At 46.2% G+C, this 22,369-nt stretch overlaps 2 protein-coding genes across 3 annotated transcripts in view; one reads left to right on the top strand and one right to left on the bottom strand.

Moving 5' to 3' along the window:
* Positions 1-2,561, bottom strand: part of LOC138755301 (cartilage-associated protein-like) — a 42,511-nt gene extending 39,950 nt beyond the window's left edge. Inside the window, exon 1 of the mRNA XM_069921057.1 lies at positions 1,962-2,561. Within this exon, the coding sequence (XP_069777158.1) occupies positions 1,962-2,405 (444 nt within the window). The 5' untranslated portion in view covers positions 2,406-2,561. The remainder of the gene's footprint in view (positions 1-1,961) is intronic.
* A 50-nt stretch (positions 2,562-2,611) lies between these two features.
* The window catches only part of LOC138755300 (peptidyl-prolyl cis-trans isomerase FKBP9-like), a 51,226-nt gene continuing 31,468 nt past the window's right edge, over positions 2,612-22,369 (top strand). The window contains exons 1-5 of one of the 2 annotated variants that reach the window (XM_069921055.1): positions 2,612-2,901; positions 7,147-7,292; positions 8,316-8,505; positions 8,639-8,784; positions 9,924-10,113. In XM_069921055.1, coding sequence (XP_069777156.1) covers positions 2,627-2,901; positions 7,147-7,292; positions 8,316-8,505; positions 8,639-8,784; positions 9,924-10,113 — 947 coding nt within the window. In that variant the 5' untranslated portion in view covers positions 2,612-2,626. The remainder of the gene's footprint in view (positions 2,902-7,146; positions 7,293-8,315; positions 8,506-8,638; positions 8,785-9,923; positions 10,114-22,369) is intronic. The other variant, XM_069921056.1, reaches the window with a different exon arrangement.

The following is a 22,369-nucleotide window of genomic DNA, read 5'->3' as shown; positions in this document are numbered from 1 at the left end:
CTCGTGACTGCATTTACACAGGACAATGGGCATTTAAGCACTGACTCAGTCTGGCTGATTGACTTGGGTATCTAACAAATGATAGGGATCAAAATGACTGTGCTGAGAAGGCAGTGGGAGGGTGTAGCTTGTGAAAAGGATTCAGAGCCAGTAAATCCATGGCCCCTCCAGCACTAAATGTGAAAATGAATTTCCCCAAAATCTGTTACGTTGGGAGGACGCAAAATGAGGCTCTAGAAGGTTTCTGAGTGTTCACAGAAGGGAAAATTCTTTCCTTTAACTTCTCGTTTAACTTTTGAAACCTCCTTGAATCCTACCACTGGGATCACTAGGAGAAAACAGACCCCTGCAGATGAGACACCAGTTAATGTAGTGTAATTAGAATTTCAGGGAAGCCAAGCAAGACTGGGGAGAGTATACAGAATTGAGGAAAGCATGTGTTCATTGTGAGATGGATAACAGAGGCCTGGGTGGTGACTTCCAGGGAATTAGTACAAGTGCTCACAATCTTCATCAGCGATGTGAGTGCACAAACCAAACCAAGGTTGCTCAGAGGAAACTGGGCACTGTAAATGATGATGGCTTTGAGCGGATTTAGATAAGCTGCGTTGGTGAGATACTTTACCTTCCTCCCCGAGATTGAGGATTACCTGCTTCCTTTCTGGTTACCTGGTGCCCAGTGAGGTCAAAGGGAACCAAAATTCTCTCCAAAGGTAGGGCAGGAGGTACTGAAGAAGCTTTTGGTTTGTGAGGGGGTGAGTTCCTTCTACCATCCTGAAAGCTTTTTTATGCTTGTTCAGGAGTCATGAATCAGCAATCCCCAAGGTCAGCAGAGGCTTTGGTGGAATTGAGCACCTCTTTGAGCCAGCAAGTGGACACACTAAAAACAAGGACTAGTCCAATTAAGACTGAAATCAGGAAAACTTTCTTCACTTAAAAGACAGTGAAACTCTGGAATTTTCTATTCCAGAATGCTGTCAACTCTTATTCATTGAGCTCCTTTAAAACAGGAGTTGAAAAGTTAATGAAAAAGTGGAAAATGATTATGATGGAAGAATGAGATCAGGTAAATTTTTCCACCCAGAAGGTGATTGAAATTTGGAACACACTCTCTGAGAGACAGGTACTTCACAATAAGGATGATCCCTTTAGATTTCTGTGTAGTGGTGGGATCAGTGTCTGCAGGCACCTGTGATCTACCATCACAGAAGATCAAAATGCTTGTGAACATCTCCTGCCATTTTCCCGGCGGGGTGGGGGGGGGGGCCTCTGGTTTCCTCAAATGTTCAAAAATGTGCAAGGGGTGTAGGATAATGGAGTCTAAATTGGGAAGCACAGACTTGTGGGCTGAAATGGCACAAGGAGGATGTACTAACTCCTTAAAGACAGTGCTTGATTCGAACTCCAGTCCATGTCTGTCTGGGAAGAGTCCTGTGTTGCACAACCCCTTGGATGAACCTTGACAGAGACCACTGTGCCCCTGTCCAGACCTCCTCACAAACCCACTTGCAGGAGTAGGACGGTGGTCTCATCCCCAATGTTGATATCAAGGGCCACCAGTGGTGCTACTGAGACACAGGGTGCAGGTGAAGGGTTTGACCTTCTCACCACCAGCTGCGGGGGCTTCGAGAGTTCTGCCAAATTATTGTGACAGTCACCCACAGGGTTTCGAGGGCTTAATGACTTGTGAATAAGTCACAAGGGGGACAATTGAGACGGCATGGTCTGGCTGCATGGAATGTTCCTCAGCAATTCAGACAGCTTCATTCTTCACAACACCTGGGCTAGATGGAACCTCTGAACTCCGTGACGTTTGGTGTTGATGTCCCCAAGGTCTCCGTCGAGTTTGATGCAAACACTATGGGGATGAACAATCTTTGGGCCCATTTTATACCCTTCTGAGGGTTGGATCATACTTCTGCGAACACCGGTGTTTTTGGTTTTGAAAGTAACGCTCTCACCTTGAAGTAGGCAAACTGGAGAAACTTGTAAACTTCGCGTTTCTCGAAATCCTCCAGCGTCTCCCGACTGGGCTGGGTCTGGCGGAAAGCGGGCAGGCCTTGCTTGCACCTCTTCAGACACTGGGCTTTGCTCATGATGTCGCTGAACAACTGCAGCTCGACGAAGCGCCCGAAGTGGGCAGGATCCTGCGATTGCACCGTGGTGCAGTTGAGATTGCAGAAGGCCTCACTGTCCCGGAGCAGACGGTGGAGCCGCAGACTCATCTCCAGGTAGTCCACGCACTCCTGCCAGTTCTCCGCCGTGTACTGGTCCAGCGCATATCGGTAAGCCGAATCCAGCGGCATCAGCTCGTCCCGCGGATAACTGCGGAAACTGTACTTCTCGTACTGGGCGCGCCCGGCGCCGCAGCACAGCAGGAGAGCGAGCACAAAACTCCACCGCATCCCCCTGGATCTCTGCTCCTCCGCTGGATCACCGCTTCGCTGCTGGATCGCCGTTACATCCCGCTGGACCGCATTGAATCTCCGCTCTGTCACTGGATCGCCACCGAGCCGATCCCGGCAGCCACGCAGGATAATTGACGTCCCTTCCACGCAATCAGCGCGAAAGCAGCTAGTTACACGAATTCCCACTGATGGAGTGTGTCCAATGGGAAGTGGGTGCGATGGTGGTCCCGCCTCCGTCCCCGACCCCGGCCCCTTGCCCACGTCACCAGTTGGTGTCAGGTCGGGCCGGGCCGGGACGTGTGATGGGTGGTGGGCTGGAGTTGATTTTGGTGATCGCGCTGCTGCTCGGGGTGTCAGGGAACGCGCCGCTGGACGATGTGGTGGTGGAGAAGCGGTTCGAGCCACGGGAGTGCGTACGGGCGGCGGAGCCCGGGGACTTCGTCCGCTATCATTACCTAGGCACCCTGGGCGGGGGCCGGCGCTTTGACTCCAGGTACCGCCGTGCTCAGGATCGGGGCCGAGGAGACCGGGTAGCGGAGATCTAAGGGTGGGGATGAGATTCCAGAGGTTGTCTGGAGATCGCGGGACCTGGGAGATCCAGGCGGGAAAGTCCCGGGAGCGCGGAGACTTGGGGAGATCCTGGGTCTGTCTTGGTGATCTCGGGACCGGGAAGGAGGTTCTGGGTCTGGGAGTGATAAGGAACTTCTGCAGGGGTCTGAAGCCGAGCGTGAGATACAGTACCGTGCACACGCGGCATCTTTTATTTATTAGGGGGCGGGAGCAAAATCTTTTCTGTGCCCGTGGGAAATTGCTTGCAAACAGAGCTGTATTCTGCATGGTTCTGTTTCCGAAAAGCAAGTCTTAGCGAAATCGGAAAAACAATGGAAGATGGCTCTATAATCACCAATAATCTGCCTGGTTGGGTTTCATCGGAACCACTGGATTCCAGGCATCACATCCACTCCCAATGCTGTCCAAAGATGTGAATTCCGGAGGTTATGTGAGAGGGACTGCCTGACATCAGGGCAGTGAATGACAGAGTGGCATCAAGGTGCCCTCCTCATTCTAAAGTCAAAGGGGGAGACTCCCAATGGCTGGAGTCCAACTTCACTCCAAGGAAGACGGTTGTTGGACACTCTTTCCATACACAGGTCATCACTGCAGGAGATCTTCAGAGCCATGACCTTGATCCATCCATGACCTTAATGGCCTTCCTTCCAACATGGTCTTATTTCCATAAAATGTAGCCCCTTGTGTCCATGGCAGCCATGCCATTTCATTACTCATTTCTGTCTCAAGCTCTACATGCACCTATATAAGAGACAACTGGCAGTAAGCAATTTATTGAATGACCTGCCTATCATTAAGATGTGGTAAGAACAGAAGAATCAAGGGAAACCCCACACAGTAGTAGGAAGTATGTGCAAACTCCACACAGACAGAACTGAAAGAATGTACCACATTCATTCTAAATCAGTATATAGATGTGCCAAGTAGAGAGAGTGCAATACTGGATCTTCTATTAGGAAACCAGACAGGACAGGTGACAGAAGTATGTGTAGGGGAACATTTTGGGTTCAGTTATCATTAGTTTCAAGTTAATTATGGAGAAGGGTAGGTCTGGTCCTTGGGTAGAGGTTCTAAACAGAAGAAAGACCAATATGAGGAAATGAGATAGGATCTAGAAAGCTTGGTTTGGATCAAGTTGTTTTCTGGAAAGGATGTGTTCGGTAAGTGGAAAGCATTCAAAGGTGAAATTTTGAGAGTGCAAAGTTTGTATGTTCCTGTCAAGATTAAAGGCAAAGTTAACAGGCATAAGGAACTTTGGTTTTAGAGGGATATTGGGGATCTCAATTAAGAAGAGGTGTCTAGCAGGTATAAGCAACAAGGAGCAAATGAGGTATTTGAGGAGTATAAAAAATGCAAGAGAAACCTCAGGAAAAAAATCAGGAAGGTTAAAAGAAGACATGGGGTGGCTTTGGCAGACAAAGCGAAGGAAAATCCTAAGGGTTTCTACAGGTATATTAAGAGCAAAAGGATAAGGGACAAAATTGGTCCCCTTGAAGATCAGAGTGGATGACTTTGTATGGAGGGATTTTAAATGTTTTTTTTTCAATCAATATTTACTTGGAAAATGGGCAAAGAGTCGAGGAAAGTAAGGAGAACAAGCAGTGATGTCATGGAACTTAAAGAGAAGGAAACGGTTGCCTAAAGTTAATAAAGGTTGATAAATTCCCAGAGCCTGACAAGATATTCCCTCAGAAATTGAGGGAGGCTAGTGTAGAAATTGCAGGGGCCCTGTCTGAAATATTTAAAATATCTTTAGCCATAGGTGTGATGCCTGAGGATTGGAGGGTAGATAATGTTGTTCCATTGTTTAAAAAAGGCTCCAAGAGTAATCCTGGAAACTATAGACTGATGAACTATAGACTGGTAGGCAAATTATTGGAATATATCCTAAGAGATTGGATATACAAATATTTGTGCATGGTAGATTGTGTTTAACCAGTCTTGTAGAGTTTTTCAAGGAAGTCACCAGGAAAATTGATGAAGGAAAGTATAAAAAAACGCCAGAAAAAACTTAAGAAGTGGATATTGGGTACATGTAAGGCCTTTGACAAGGTTCAACATCAGAAGTTAGTTGAGAAGTTTCAGAAGCTCAGTATTCATGGTAAAGTAGTAAACTGGACTTGACATTAGGAGAAACCAGAGCGTGAGAGGGGATGACTGCTTTTCAGACTGGAGGCCTGTGACTAGGGGTGTGTCTTAGTAATCGGTGATGAGACCATTGTTGTTTGTCATCTCCATCAATGATCTGGATAATAATGTAAATTGAATCAGCAAGTTTGCAGATGACACAAAGATTGGAGGCGTTGTGGTCAGTGAGAAAGACTTTCAAAACTTGCAGAGGGATCTGGACCAGATGGAAAATTGGGCTAAAAAATGGCAGAAGGAACTTAATGCAGGCAAGTGTGAGAAGTTGTAATTTGAAAGGACAAATCAAGGTAGGACACGGTAAATAGTGGGGCACTGAGGAGTGTGGTAGAACAAAGGGAATTGGGAACAGTTCCCTGAAGGTGGCATCACAGGTAGATAGGGTTGTAAAGAGAGCTTTTGGCATATTGGCCTTTATAAATTAAGGTATTGAGTATAGGAGTTGGGATGTTATAGTAAAGTTGTTTAAGACATTGAGGCCATACTTGGAATATAGAGTGCAGTTTTGGTCACATATCTACAGGAAAGATATCAATAAGATTGAAATTATGCAGATTAGACTTACTAGGATGTTGCTGGATCTTCAGGAACTGAGTTATAGGTTAGGACTTTATTCCCTGGAGTGTAAAAGAATTAGGGAAAATTTGATAGTGGTACACAAAATTATGAGGGGTATAGATAGGGTAGGCTTTTTCCACTGAGGTTAGATGAGCTACAAGCCAGAGGAGATGGGTTAAGGGTGAAAGGGGAAATGTTTAGGGGGAACGTCTTCACATAGAGGATAGTGGGAGTCTGAAATGAACTGTCAGCTGAAGTGGTGAATGCAGACTCAATTTTCACATTTAAGAGAAATTTGGATGGATACATGGATGGGAGGGGTATGGAAGGCTATGGACTGGGAGCAGGTTAGTGGGACTAGGCAGAAATAATAGTTTTCTGTGCTGTAATGTTCTATGTTTCTATGGTTCAATTTCATATGCAATTCCTCTGTAAACGAAACAGCCTGTGCCTGCCTGCCACACAACTGAGACAACATTCAGATGTGGGCTGATTAATAGCAAATAGTATTTGCTGCACATAAATGGCAGGCAGATCCTACTTTTGATATTTATTGGTTCACTGATTACCCACCATCAATTTCCAGAAGGTCACCATTGAATAGAAACTCAATTGTATCAGCTATATAAACCCAGAAATGAACTTTATTTATTTACAATATGATAGAATCCTATTCTGGCCATTTAAACCCAGACTGCCCAATTACACCCAAATTAACCTACAACCCTGTACATGTTGGCGGGTGGGAGGAATCCAGAGCACCCAGAGGAAACCCACACAGACATAGAACATACAAACTCCTTTCAGGTAACGCTGGATTTGTACCTGGGTTACTGGAGCTGTAATAGCATTGTGTTACCGGCTACGCTAAATGTGCCACAAGAGCAAGTCAGAGGTTGGTGTCCTGCAGTGAGTGAGTTCCTGACTCCAGAATCTACAGGGCAGGAATGTGATAATCACACCCATCTGCTTGAATAAAGAACAGCTCTCCAGAAACTTGTCGCCATTGGAGTCATCTGACTGAAAATGTAATTATGTTATGGACTGCCCATCCAATACACCAGAATAAATTCACTGAGGCATCTTTGATAGCAACACCCAGAACCAAATGTCTACCACCTTGGGATCATCATCTCTTGCAAGTTCCTCTATCGGTCACATACTATCCTGCAATTCCAGCCCTTCATTTCTGCTTTCAATCATGGAATTAAATTGCCTCTTCATCAGCACTGTGGAGGCACCTTTATCTTGAATGCTTCAGCAATTCATGAAGGCCACTCAACAATGTCTCTCTGAGGGCTCTTGGGCATGCATAGTTACCATCCAGAACTCATTTATTGTATGGTTACTGAATTTTCTTCAACTGAGGCATCTTAAGTTTGATTCTTCAGGTTGAAGAATCTTTGAACTCTCAGGTTGTTTGGGTTGTGTTTGAACTTTCCCTGATTTTGTCACTCTCTTCCAGCTATGATCGGGGTTCCACTCACAATGTGTTTGTGGGCAAGGGCCGACTGATTGCCGGGATGGATAAAGCTCTCATTGGGATGTGTGTGAATGAAAGACGATTCATAAAAGTGCCCCCTCACCTGGCCTATGGCAAGGAAGGACTGTGTAGGTGTTTTTGCCTTTTTCATTTATTTTGGAGCTCTTGGTTCTGATCTTATGTCCATTTCCTTTGAAATATGAGAAGAGGAGAAGAGGCTGTTGGAACATTTTCTACTATTCATCAAGGTTATTTCCGTAATCTCCTTCCCACATGTCCCTTTACTTTGGTAATCAACAAAGATCTACAGATCCCAGTCCATGAAGCTGTAATTGACAGACCTCAGCTGTTTTGCAATGGGAGAATGATTTCTGGCTTCCCACTCCTCTGTGAAAACTTACTCTGGTTTTGTTCCTGAATGCCTCATTTGAAGATTATGACACCCACAACCCTACCCAATACAGAAAATTCCCCATCTTTGTTTTTTTTTCTTTTTTGTCATTCTGACAACATTGTATGGGGAGGGGTATATAGCTATTGTTTTATATTTTTGAAATGTACTTATATTCTTCATATTTGGTAACCTTGTGTTCTCTATACAATGTGTTCTTGTTCTATAAAACTCAATAAAAAAGATTGAAAGAGGATATTCCCCATCAATGGAAATAATTTCACCATAATTCAAATCAAATCCTTTTATCATTTTGACTGCCTTGATTAGATTCCCCCTTAACCTCCTACAACAAGGGATGCAAAGAGTATTTCTATATCCTGTTCTTGCGATATAACCTGAGTTTTAATTTAATTTAGATGTTCAACACGGTAACAGGCCCTTCCAGCCTATGAGCCCGTGCCACCTAAATACCCTATTAACCTATGACCCAGGTATGTTTTTGAAGGGTGGGAGGAAATTGGAGTGCTTGGAGGAAACCCAAGGAAACATAGGGAGAACATACAAACTCCTTACTGACAGTGCTGGATTTGAACCCAGGTTGCTGGCACTATAATAGCATTCTGCTAACTGCTAACCTACGTTAACTGTGCCACCCTTGGGGTGTTATCCTGATTATTCTGCACTGCATACCCTCCAAAACTGGCACCTCCTTCTGAATGTCCATGTCAGAACTAATCCGGTCATTTTTAATGTGCAGCTGATATGGTCCCACCTGATGCCACCTTGTTCTTTGATGTGTTGATGCTTGATATCTGGAATCCTGAAGATAAAGTGAAGATTGAGGTTAACTATAAACCTGAGAACTGTAGCCGCATTGTGCAGGTGTCTGATTTTGTCCGCTACCACTACAATGGAACCCTCCTGGATGGCACCCTCTTTGACTCCAGGTACTATCCTCTTGCATCTTTTGACTCAGCTGGCCTCATGCTATTGTTATTAACCTTTGAGCTACTGACTTGTTGGAGTTGTGCTTGCTGGGTTTGGTCCACTTCTACTCACGTCCAGGTTTTGTCTCTGTAGCCACACTCGCCAGCAGACCTTTGACACCTACATTGGAATTGGCTGGCTGATACAAGGCATGGATGAAGGGCTGCTGGGCATGTGTATGGGGGAGAGAAGGACTATCATCGTTCCCCCTTTTCTGGGCTACAGAGATCAAGGAGATGGTAAGTCCAACAGTAGTGAAACACAACAACCAACCCACTCCATGATTGTGCCAGCTGGCACCAGGACTCCAGCTATGGTGGAGATCTTATTCATAAATGTCCATAAAGTGTTGAGTGGATAGATAACATCAAGCATTTCTATCATGTTTTTAATATGCCAAAAGCCACTTTACAGGGCATTATCAAACCAAAATTGATAATGAGTTGCATTAGAAAAATTGGAACAGATTGACAAAAGTTTTTTTGAAGTGAAGGAATGAGAGAAATGCAGGAAGAGTATTCCAAAGGTTGGGGGCCCAGGCAGCAAAGAACCAGCACCCAATGGCAGAGTTATTACATTTGATGGAGTGGGGGAAGCAGTAGGATTGGAAGGCCTCAAAGATCAGTAGCCGGTAGAGGCTGGAAATAGGGGAGAGATTCAGAGGGGTTACAGAGATAGGTTGGGGGTGTTACAGAGATTTGGAGGTTTTTTTGGACCGTAGGAGATTACAAATATAGGGAGGGGTGCTGGGTCTGGAAGGGTTTACATAGTATGGGAGGGGTGTAGGGACTGGAGGGGGGGATTACAGAGTTATGGAGAGGTGTAGGGGCTGGAGGGTGTTACAAATACATGGAGGGGTGTTGGGGTTGGAGGGAGGGTTACAGAAATAGGTAGAGATGTAAGGATCCAGTTGGGGTTACAGAGATGGGGTGTAGGGGCCAGGAAGGGATAACAGAGATAGGTCCTGGTGTTGGGGTCCAGAGAGAATTACAGAAATAGGGATATTCTAGAGTGGAATGCTGAGATAGGGCTGGAGAGGGTTTACAGATAGGGAGAGGTGAATGGGCTTGAGGAGTGTCATAGAGGTGGGGTGGGGTCTTGAGAATTGACACCTTCTAACTATTGCAGTGCTAGCTGAGGAGGGTCATCTACGTTTCTTCCTCTATGTGAATTGGATTTACAGAAGGGTTCTGTTTAAACTTTTTAAATAAATTCTGTTTGTGAAACAGTTTAACATTTTCAGGACTGGTGTAAATTTAAGAGGTGCTGGCCACAATCCAGAGTTTGGGAGTGCAAAGTAAAAATAGTCTGTTTTGGAGTTGTGCTTTAACTGGTGTATTCACATTTCATGGTAAGTTTAATCTCTGTTTAATAACAGGAAAAGATATTCCCCCACAAGCTACCCTGGTGTTTCATGTGACCTTGATTGATTTCCATAATCCTAAAGACAATGTCGCTATTGAGCAGGAATTTGTGCCCCATCCCTGTCCCAGGAAGACTAAAGCAGGAGACTTTGTGAGATACCACTACAACGGCACACTTGTTGATAGCACTTTGTTTGATTCCAGGTAATGTATGTACCTTTCAGCATCTTGACACTTGTTCTGCAGTATGGGTTATATACAGTAGGCTTTGTGAGGGCCATCTGACCCTAATTTAGCAAAAGGTATTGTTTCCACTGAGCCAGGTGCTGATGTATCTTAAACTCAGGAACCTTCCTTGCTCACTTCCTGTTGGAATCCTGATCCACTACTGATGATACTTGACTTGCATCTTGCCTAAAGTGAAAGAATAGAGTCAAGATCAGTCGGCAGTCTGAAACCGAGAGACACTCCAATATAGGAAGGGGATACAGTTGTGGACTGGTGGAGGGGTGTTACAGATGTTGTCCAATGGAGGGGGTGTTATAGATGGATGTTTAGCAGACCAATCAACTCGCAAATGGAGAGAGTTATGTACAGGTCAGGGAGAAGAGTTAAAAAGGAGCATTTGTGGGGCTCAGTGCCTTAGCGGACCAATCGAATAGCAATTCATTAGCAGGAACAAGGGCCAATGTATGAGTGGGAGCTCTGGCCTTTGGCTTGAGGGGCTTCGGTGAGTAGAGGGTGAAGACTGCAACAGGTAAGGTCAGGTAAGATCTTTTCATAATAGAGTAGGTCGTGGAGATGGCAGCTAGGGCAGTAGTATGCTCCATTTGCAAGATGTGGGAAATCTAGGACAGCACAAGCATCCCTGATGATTACACCTGTAAGAAATGCATCCAGCTGCAGCTCTTTATGGATCATCTTAGGAGACTGGACCTGGAGTTAGATGAACTCTGGATCGTTTGGGAGGCAGAAGCTATGAGGAGACAGTCACACCTAAGTGGGAGAGGCACGTAACTGGATGACTGTTAGGAGAAAGAAGGGAATAGGCATTCAGTACAGAGCACCCCTGCAGCTATTCCCCTCAACAATAAGTTCACTGTTTTGGATAGTGTTTGAGGGTGATGATTATCAGGTCTCTGTCACAGAGTTTGGCTTTTCAGCTCAGAATGGAAGGGGAAGAAGAGGAGAGCTATAGTGATGGGGGATTTGATAGTTACGGGAACAGACAGGAGGTTCTGTGAACAAGATCAAGATTCCCGAATGGTATGTTGCATCCCAAGTGTCAGGATCAGGGACTCTTAGAGTTCACAGCATTCTCAAGTGGGAGGGTAAGCTGCCAGATGTCACAGTCCACGATGGAACTAATGAAATAGAGAGGAATAAAGACATTTGGTCATCGCTGAATCGTAGCTGAAAAAAGATCACAGCTGGGAACTAAATATCCATGGATATACAGTGCATTGGAAGGACGGTAAGGTAGGCAGTGAGATTGGGGAGGTTCTGCTGGTTAAAAGTGGAATTAAATCTTTGGAGCGAGGAGATATTGGATCAGAAGATATAGAATCCCTGTGTGTAGAATTAAGAAACTGTATAGGTATAAGGATCCTGATGGGAGTTGTATACAGGCCTCCAAACAGCAGCCAGGATGTGGCATACAGACTACAGAGGGTGATAGAGAAGGGACGCAGAAAGGCAATGTTGCAATAGTCATTGGGGATTTCAATATGCAGGTTCATTAGGAAAACCAGGTTAGTGCTGGATCCCAAGAGAACAAATTTATCAAATGCTTTCAAGATGGCTTCTTAGAACAACTTCTGACTGAGCCGACCTGGGAAATGGCATTTCTGAGTTGGGCATTGTGTAATGAACCAAAGTTGCTAAGGGAGGGTGACCAACTAGATGTCGTGGTCCAAGTAAGGACCAATGATGTGGGTAGGAAGGGTGAGGAGGTCCTGCAAGGAGAATTCAGGGAGTTAGGCACTCGGTTGAAAGACAGGACCTCCAGGGTTGTAATCTCAGGATTTCTACCCATCCCAGATGCTAGTGAGCTTAGAAATAGGAGGATAATGCAACTTACTATGTGGCTAAACTCATGGTGCAGGAGGGAGGCTTCAGGTTTCTGGATCATTGGGCTCTCTTCCAGGGAAGATGGAACCTGTTCTGATGGGGTGGTTTCCATCTGAATTGGAGGGAAGGTTTGCTAGTGCTGCTAGTGTTGGGTTTAAAGTAGATTTGCAGGGGGATGAGAACCAGAGTGCTAGAACAGATAGAAGAGTGGAGGAGGGAAAAGATTATGTGAAAATTGCATGTGCCATTAGAAGTCAAAGTCAAGTACGTGGTGGAAATTTTCTAAGGTGCATTTACTTCAATGCTAGATATATTGTAGGAAAGGCAGACAAACATAAGAGTATGGATTAGCATGTGGAATTATGACATTGTGACCATTAGTGATACTTGATTGCAGGAGGGGCAGGTCTGGCAGCTCATTGTTCCCGGCTTCCTTTGCTTTAGACGTGATAGAACAGGGGGATGAAAAGGCGAGGAGTGGCATTGCTCATCATGGAAAATATCACAGTGGTGCTCAGGCAGGACAGACCAGAGGGCTCGTCTACTGAGGCTATATGGGTGGAGCTGAGGAACGGGACATGTATGATCGCACTTATGTGGTTGCATTATAGACTGCACAATAGTCAATGAGAATTGAAGGAGCAAATCTGTAGAGAGAGAGAGCAGACAGCTGCAGGATACATGAGGTTGTAATAGTAGGAGACTTTAATTTTCCATGTATTAACTGGGACATCCATACTGTAAAAGAACTGGATAGCTTGGAGTTTGTCATTTGTGTTCATGAAAGTTTTATAAATACAGTAAATATATAGAGGTACCAACTAGAGACAGTGAAATAATGGATCTCCTATAAGGGAATGAGATAGGACAGGTGACAGAAGTATGTGAAGGGGAATATTTTGGGTCCAGAGATCATAATGCCATTAGTTTCAAGTTAATTATGGAGAAGGCTATGTCTGGGCATTGGGTTGAGCTTCTAAAGTGGAGAAAGGCCACTTTTGAGGAAATGAGAAAGGATTTAGAATGCGTGGATTGGGATGTTGTTTTCGGGCAAAGATATATGAGTTAAGTAGAAGAGCTTCAAAGACAAAATTTTGGGAGTACAGAGTTTAATCCTGTCAGGATTAAAGGTAAGGTTAGGAGGCATAAAGAATCTTGATTTTTGAGGGATATTGGGGATCTGGTTCAGAAGAAGAGAGAAGTGTATAGCAGGAATAGGCAACATGGAGCAAATAAGGTACTTGAGTATAAAAAATGCAAGAAAAATCTCAAGAAAGAAATCAGGAAGGCTAAAAGAAGACATGAGGTTGCTTTGGCAGATAGTGAGAAGGAAAATCCTAATGGTTTCTACAGGTATCTTAAGAGCAAAATGATAGTAAGGGACTGTAGTGCACGTCGAAAGAATCAAAGGCTTGTTGATCCAAACCAAGGCTTTTATTAACCAAAAGACTGGAGCGTATCACATGTAGGTCGACCAGTCCAGAATGATCTGGGTCTGGCTAGGAGCAATCCTTTAAGATCTGCCAGTAGGCGTGGCTACAGTCTCAGCCAATCACAGCCATCCTATACTACAATATACACATATATACATCGGTGATAGAATTCCTACTAATCACATTCACCCCTTCTTTGAGAACTGACCCTGGGTGAATGGAGGGATAAAAACGGGGGGGGGCAGAGAGAAAGACTGGTGGGAAGTTAGGGGCTGATCTTCTGGCGTTACCTCCGTGGTGCTGGGATTGGGGCCGCTGGAGTTGTGTCATTGGCGGGCTCTTTGGGTGTGTGCCCCGTCTCGTTCAATTCCCCAATGGCGTTGTCGACAGGCTGGCCTGAGTAATTGCCACTGCCGCTGGTGGGGTGGTGCTCATCCCTCTGTTCAAGCACGTGACCTAGGGGAGAAGGAGTTGGAGGAGGTTGGGTTGGAAGCAATGCCGGGTCCGATCCAGCTTGTGCTAGGTCCCTTACCGACACCGTGTCCTCCCGCCTGTCCGGGTACTCAATGTATGCGTAATGCGGGTTCACATAGAGCAGCGTCACTCGGTCAACCAAAGGGTTGTTATTTGAGTACTGGACGTGGCGTCGCAGCAGGACAGGTCCGGGAACCGTGAGCCACGCCAGCGTGGTTGTTCCCGATTCGGATTTCCTCGGGAAAGAGAACATCCTTTCATGGGGAGGGGCATTCGTCGCGGTGCATAGGAGGGAGCGGATGGAGTGTAGGGCGCTAGTGTGTATGTCCTGCCAGCGAGTGGTGGGGAGGCCATTGGACTGGAGGGAAAGCGTGACCGCTTTCCAGACGGTGGCGTTCTCTCTTTCGACCTGCCCATTACCATGTGGGTTATAGCTGGTGGTCCTGCTTGAAGCAATACTGCGCTCCAGGAGGTACTGCCGCAGCTCAGCACTCATAAACGAGGATCCTCGGTCACTGTGGATGTAACTGGGGTACCCGAAGATGGCGAAGATGCTGTGCAAGGCCTCTATGACTGACGAGGTGGTCATGTCCGAGCGTGGCACAGCGAACGGGAAGCTAGAGTACTCGTAGATCTCTGTAAGAATGTAGGTGTTATGGTTGGTCGACGGTAGGGACCCCTTGAAGTCCACACTTAGACGTTTGAATGGTCGGGTGGGTTTGATGACGTGGGTGTTTTCCAGGCGGAAGAAGTGGGGCTTGCACTCAGCAGGCTTGGACCATGGAGTGAATCTCCTCGACCGTGTAGGGCAGGTTGCGGGCCTTAACGAAGTGCGTGAACCTCGTGACCCCTGGATGACAGAGCTCCTCATGGAGTCTCTGCAGCCTGTCCAGTTGTATGTTGGCGCAAGTCCCCCTGGAGAGCGCGTCTGGCGGGTTGTTGAGCTTACCAGGCTGGTACAGTATGTTATAATTGAAGGTGGAGAGTTCGATTTTCCACCTAGCGATCTTGTTATTCTTGATCTTACTTCGCTGGGTATTGCTAAACATGAAGGAGACCGCATCTTGGTCGGCCAGCAGTGTAAAGTGCCTGCCAGTGAGGTAGTGCCTCCAATGACATACTGCTTCGACTAAGGCCTGGACCTCCTTCTTGACAGAGGAGCGTTGGCTCTCAGGGCCCTGGAGGGTCCTGAAGAAGAAGGCTACTGGCCGGCCGGCCTGGTTCAAAGTGGCCACCAGTGCAAAATCGGATGCATCGCTCTCTACTTGGACGGAATGGACTCGTCGATGGTGTTCAACGTTGAAGTGGTGATGTCCGATTTAATGCAGTTGAAGGCCGCACTGGCTTCGGTTGACGGGGGAAGGAGGTGGTCTTGATAAGGGGCCATGCCTTGTCGGTGTAGTGTGGAACCCATTGGTGTAATACGAAAAGAAGCCCAGGCAGCGTCTGAATGCCTTTTGGATGTGGGGGGTGGGGTGGTGGAAGGTCCATGAGGGGACGCATGCGGTCAAGGTCCGGCATTCATTCTCCACCACACAACCTAGAATTGCGAGCCGAGTGGTCCGGAAGGCGCACTTGTTGAAATTGTAGGTTAAGTTCAGCCGAATCACAGTCTGAAAAAATTTTTCAAGATTGGCATCATGATCCTCCGTGTTATGGCCACAGATGGTGATGTTGTCCAGATACAGGAAAGTAGCTGTTAGCCCATTCTAGTCTACCATCTGGTCCATTTTCCGCTGGAAAACCACAACGCCATTTGTGACCCCAAAGGGTACCCTGAGGAATTGGTACAGCCGCCCGTTCACTTCGAAGGCCGTGAAAGGTCGGTCTTCTGGGCTGATCGGGAGCTGGTGATAGGCCGAAGGTAGGTCAGTGGTGGAGAACACACGGTATTGGGCAATCTGATTCACCACATCCGTGATCTGTGGGAGGGGGTACGCGTTCAGAAGCATGAAGCGACTGATTGTCTGGCTGTAGTCAACCACCATCAACAGCTTCTCCCCATTTTTAACAGTCACCACTTGGGCCCTCCAGGGACTTGAGCTGGGTTCAGCAGTCTGCGCACCTCGCTTGAGATAAATTTCCTGTCCTCGTAACTATACTGCCGGCTTTTGGTGGCCACTGGTTGCCAGCCAGGGGTGAAGTTTGCGAAGAGTGCTGGAGGAGCCACCCGGAGGGTGGAGAGGCTACACGTGGGGTGCTGGGGTGTGGGGGTGGGTGGTGTGGGCCTCCGGGGTGGAGTGGTTACAGACAGAGAGTGGCGCGTGGGGCCGTCCATAGTGCAGGGAAACAGTTCGGAACTGGCACTGAAAATCCAGTCCCAGCCATATGGGTGCACACAGTTGAGGGAGGACTAACAGTTTAAAATCGGTAAATGTGATACCCTGGACTTTCTGGGTTGCCACACAATACCCCTTTACCCCAGTCAAGTGTGATCTGGATACCAATTAAATCTTTTGGTCAGTGGGGAGGATGACCAGTCCGCAATGGTGGGCCAGGTCAGGACAGATAAAACTCTTGGATGACTCCGAGTCAAACAAGTAGTTAGTATGGTGTACGTGCACTTTAATCAGTTCCATCGCTTTTGTGAGGGGATGGGTCAGTCCTGGTCCAGGGTCATTGATGCAGCAACCTGTGCTGGGGACAGAGATGACGTCACCCGGCATCGGGCCTGAAGAGCACCACATGTGCGTGGTGACAACACAGGAGCAGTCAGGCTGGAGCTGTTGGTGTCGAGTGGCTGGCTGGGGCAGTTGGGCTGCCGACGATAAGTGCTGGGGGTGTCTGCTTGCAGTCGGCATTGGGACGGTTGGATGGGCAGTCGTCGTCAGTAGCGGCAGAGGGTACCCAGTTGATAGGGTCAGTAGCGGTGGCGGTTACCCGGTTGGCAGCGTCATTAGCGACAGCCGATCGATAGCGGTGGTTATCCGGTTGGCAGCATCTGTGGCAGTGATGCGTACCCAGTCGGTAGCGGCGGCAGCAGTTATCAGGCCGGTGGCAGCGGTCGCTGAAGCCTGGTCTGGAGTTGGGGCTGAGGTGACAGTAGCAGCGGCAGGTACCTGGTCGGCAGTGGCGGTGGGTGCCCAGTCGGCGGCGGCGGTAGCGGTGGCAGCAGTTACCAGGTTGGTGGCAGCGGTTGCTGAAGTCTGGGCCAGAGTCAGGGTCAGGGCCTGGCGGCCGTTGCTCCGTGTGGGTGGGCCAACGTCATTGCGGTAAAGGTGGAGTGTACCTTCCACACTTGGCGCCTGCCTCGTGACGTCAGGCGGTGCCACGCTATCGAGTCCTCGCTTTCATTGGATGAGAGCTCTAATGAAGAGAGGTTTGAATGAGGGGATGGCGGTTGGGCCTCACACGAGGCATTGTGTTTGGTGGTGGCCAGTTTGGAGTGACAGACTACAGCAAAGTGACCGTTTTTAAGGCACTTCTGGCACATGGCTTTCCTTGCAGGACACTGAGGCCTGCTGTGCTTGTCCCTCCCGCAGAAGTAGCACTTCAGGGTCACATCAGGCAGGGTAGCGGCGGCAGACAGGCCATCGGTTGGCCATGGGGTATTAGGATTAAGGGGGAGGGGTATCTTACTTACTTCATAGCATGGGGTCCAGCCCTGAGAGTAAGCATCCATACTTAAGACTGCATTCTCCATCATCTCTGCAATCCAAGTTGCGTCCTCTAGATTTTCTCCCCCGTGCTCTAGCAGGCGCTGCCTCACCTCATTCGATCGGACCCCGGCCACATAAGCATCCCGAATGAGATTGTCGGTGATCTCAGCAGCAGCTCTATCTGTGAAAGGCACAGGCTCTGCCCAGTACCCTTAGTGCTTGAAGGTAAGCTCTACAGGACTCACCGGGCAGTTGCCTCCTGGTCGCTAGCTTGTACTGGGCGTAGACCCTGTTCACAGGTCGATTGTAGAGTCCTTTCAGCACATTCATGGCTGTGGTGTAGGTGCCTGTGTCCTGGATGCTCTCCTAGACCTTCGGGGACACCATAGACATCATTACTAGCAGTTGATGGCTGTCCTCCTCCACGGCAGGGTCAGAGAGTTGTAGGTAAGCCTTGAAATACCTCACCCAGTGCTTGAAGTCATTCAGGGCAGTGGCTGACTGCGGGTCGATGTTGAGGTGTTCCGGTTGCAGCATACGCTCCATCCCTAGAAACCTTTTTGGTTAATAAAATTGTAGTGCGTGTCGAAAGAATCACAGGCTTGTTGATCCAAACCAAGACTTCTATTAACCAAAAGACTGGCGTGTATCACATGTAGGTCGACCAGTCCAGAATGATCTGGGTTTGGCTAGGAGCAACCCTTTAAGACCTGCAAGTAGGCATGGTTATGGTCTCAGCCAATCACAGCCATCCTATACTACAATATACACATATATATATCGGTGATAGAATCCGTACCATCACAGGGACAAAATTGGTCCCCTTGAAGATCAGAGTGGATGACTTTGTATGGAGTCAAAAGAGATGGGGGAGATCTTAAATGTTTTTTTAAATCAATATTCATTCAGGAAATGGGCATAGAGTCGTGGAAAGTAAGGAAAACAAGCAGTGAGTTCATGGAACCACAGATTAAAGAAGGTGAAGTGCTTGTTGTTTTAAAGCAAATAAGGGTGGATACATCCAAGTGCCTGACAAGATATTCCTTCAGACCTTGAGGGAGGCTAGTTTAGAAATTGCAGGGGCTCTGGCAGAAATATTTAAAATCTCCTTAGCTACGGGTATGGTGTTGGAAAATTGGAGGCTAACTCACGTTGTTCTGTTGTTTAAAAAATGCTCCAAAAGTTACCCTGGTGATCCTTTTGACAGTAGTAGTTAGATTATTGGAGATTGGATATACAATTTCTTGGATAGCCAGAAACTAATTTGGGTTGGTCAGGATGGCTTGGTCACGTTTAAGAAGGTTGCTAAGAAAGTTGATGAAGGAAAGGCTGAGGATGTTATCTACATGGACTTTAGTAAGGCCTTTGACAAGGTCCCACATAGGAGGTTTGTCAGGAAGGATCAGATGCTGGGTATTCATGGTGAGGTGAACTGGTTTCAACAATGGCTAGACGGGAGAAGTCAGAGTAGTGATGGATGATTGCTTCTCAGACTGGAGGCCTGTAACTAATAATGTGCCTTGGGATTGGTGCTGGGACCATTGTTATTTATCATCTGTCTCAATGATCTGGTTGATAATGTGGTAAATTGCATTATCAAGTTTGCAGATGACACTAAGCTTGGACACGTTGTGGACAGCAAAGAAGGTTTTCAAAGCTTGCAGAGGGATCTGGACCAGCTGAAATAGGTCTGGCAGATGGAATCTAATGCAGACAAGTGTGAGGTGTTGCATTTTGGAAGGACAAACCAAGAAAGGACATACACGGTAAACAGTAGAGCACTGAGGAGTTTGGTAGAACTCTGGGAATACAGAGACATAATTCCCTGAAAGTGGTGTCACAGGTGGATAGGGCAGTAAAGAGAGCTTTTGGCATTTTGGCCTTCATAACTCAAAATATTGAGTATTGATGTTGGAATGTTATGGTAAAGTTGTATAAGACAGTGAGGCTAAATTTGGAGTATTGTATGCAGTTTTGGTTACCTAACTACAGGAAAGATATCAATAATTTAGAAAAAGTGCAGAGAAGATTTACTAGGATGTTGCCTGGACTCAGCAACTGAGTTAGAGGGAAGGTTAAACTGGTTAGGACTTTATTCCCTGGAGCATAGAAGAATGAGGGGAGATTAGATAGAGGGATTTAAAATTATGAGGGGGAGAGAAGAGTAAATGTAGATAGGCTTCTTCCACTGAGGGTAGGTGAGATTCAAACCAGAGGACATTGGTTAAGAGTGAAAGGGGAAAAGTTTAGGGGAACAGAGAGTGGTGGGTGTGTGGAACAAGCTGCCAGCTGAAGTGGTGGAGAATTTAGACAGGTATATGAATGGGAGAAGTGTGGAGGGCTATAGACTGAGTGCAGGTCAATGGGACTAGGCAAAAAAACTTGTTCGGCACATACTAGAAGTGCCAAAGGGGCCTGTTAGAATGTTCAACGGTTCTAACTGCATCGTGTGACACTTCATTAAATTTTGACATTAAATTTTTTCTGCAGCAATGTTTTCATTAAAAAATGTACAAATTTATAAAAAATTGCTGAAACATATATCCTAAGGTTTGTTGACAATTATAAACAGCTATCTATAGACATACTATAGATAGCATATTTGTACATATTTCTAATACTAATTATGATAAATTAGAGCAAGACTTCCTATGTTCTTTTTCCTAGTTACTTTGACCAAGTATTGCTGAGCTTTCTAATTTAATTGTCAAGAGTGAAAAATGGAAGCCGGCAGATTTAGATTAGATTAGATTTCAGATTTTTGTCAGAGTATGTACATGACTTCACATACAACCCTGAGATTCTCTTTCCTGGAGGCGAAGTAGAATTACCACTTATTGATGGTGCAAAAAAAAACACAATATACACATGGAAACAAATAAAGAACTGTAAACAAATAACAAAATTTAAACAAAATAACTGTGAAATGCAGAAAGAATAATAAAAAATCAATAAAGTGCAAAAGTAAGACTTCTTAAATGAGTCTCTGATTGAGTTTGTTGTTATGGAGTCTGATGGTGGAGGGGTGGCAGCTGTTCCTGAACCTGGTGGTGCAAGTCTTGTGGCACTTATACCTCTTTCCTGATGGTAGCAGTGAGAACAGAGCATGTACTGGGTAATGTGGATAGGAGCTGAAGATAAGGGAACCCTCAGGAGGCAGTGATCATAATATGATAGAATTTGTTCAGGTTTGAGAGAGAGGTCAGTTGTCCCCATTAAAGTAGTGGAGGCGACCTTAGTAAATATGTTTAAGGTAAATTTGGATGGATTTTTACATAGTAGGAGAATTATCTATGCCTTTCATAATTTAATATGTTTTTGTAAGATCCCCTCTCATTCTTCTAAATTCTAGCAAGTGCAGTCCTGGACAACTCAATCTCTCCTCGTATGCTAACCCTCTCATCTCTGGAATCAACTTGGTGAACTTCCTCTACACTGCCTCCAAAACCAGTACACCCCTCCTTAGGAAAGGAGACCAGAACCGTACACAGTACTCAGGATACGGCCTCACCATTTCCTTGTGCAGTTGCAGCATTACCTCCCTGTTCCTAAATTTAATCCCTCTGGCAATGAAGACCAATATTCCATTTGCCTTCTTGATCGCCTGCTGCATCTGTAAACCAACCATTTGCAATTCATGGACAAGCCCTCCTGTCCCACACAGTAGCGTGGTGCAATCACTTGCCATTTAAATAGTATACTGATTTTCCATTTTTCTATCCAGAGTGGATAGCCACACATTTACCAACATCTGCCATACCTTTGCCCACTCACTTAACCTATCTATATCTCTCTGCAGACTCTCTGTGACCTCAGCACAATGTGCTTTTCCACTCAATTTTGTGTCATCAACAACCTTAGATATACTACACTCCGTTCCCTCTTCCAGATTGTTAATGTACAGTATATCTTGAACAATTGCGGGCCCAGCACTGACCCCTGTGGCACCCTGCTCAGTACTGATCGCCAACCAGAAAAAAAGTGGCATCTTACAGTAGCGACTCTTTGCAAGCAGCTCTGATGGGAATCATCAAATATTTCTGTTCAGAACTCCTAAAAATCAAGCAAAAAACGAGAAACGTAAAATCAAACTTATCTGACAGCGTGGAGATAAGACCGCTGGAATTGGCAGAACCTGTAGAATCGGCAATCTCCACCAGGCCTAGGGACCTTTAAACACCTCATGCATTTTACATCTCTGGAGTTTTAAACAGCTCAAGCAGGTACAACAACAACTCTACCTTTAAATAGCCCAAGCAGGTACAACAAAAACTCCAGCAGCAGATCCATGAGCCAGTTAAAGAAGGCCTGACCACATGGACGCGGGAGTGGGGGGTTGGGCGACAGGTCAAGCTGAGATGCCAAGACCTGAGGCTTCCGCTTCCTACCATCCTCCTGGCCAATGTACAGTCCTCGGAGAACAAACTTGATGAACTCAAGCCAGACTTCAACATCGGAGAGACATCAGGGAGTGCTGTATGCTCTGCTTTATGGAAACATGGCTAAATGTAGACATTCTGGACAAGGTGCTGCAGCCCAAGGGCTACACTCTCCATTGCACTAATCGAACACCAGTGTTACGAGCCCAGAGGACCCCAAAACCCAGCAGCAATAGAAATTCACCAAGACAAATGGTTACTTAAACAAAAGTTGCTTTTAATTTTCATTAAACATAAAAACAAGATCAAACTTTAACTTATTACTATTAACTTAACCTAATGTAACCCCCTTCTCATTCTAAGTGCACATATATGTAATGAGTATAAGTTCAGGAAAGTTCTTTGATTCACAGTCCATTCTCACTTCTCACACCTCCAAGTTCACTGGTATCAGGCAATTCTTATAATCTGCACAGAATTTAACATTTATGAATTTTCACCAGTC

The sequence above is a fragment of the Narcine bancroftii genome, chromosome 2 (genome assembly GCF_036971445.1).
Source record: "Narcine bancroftii isolate sNarBan1 chromosome 2, sNarBan1.hap1, whole genome shotgun sequence".
Taxonomy (NCBI): Eukaryota; Metazoa; Chordata; class Chondrichthyes; order Torpediniformes; family Narcinidae; genus Narcine; species Narcine bancroftii.
This window is presented reverse-complemented; position numbering and strand designations above follow the sequence as displayed.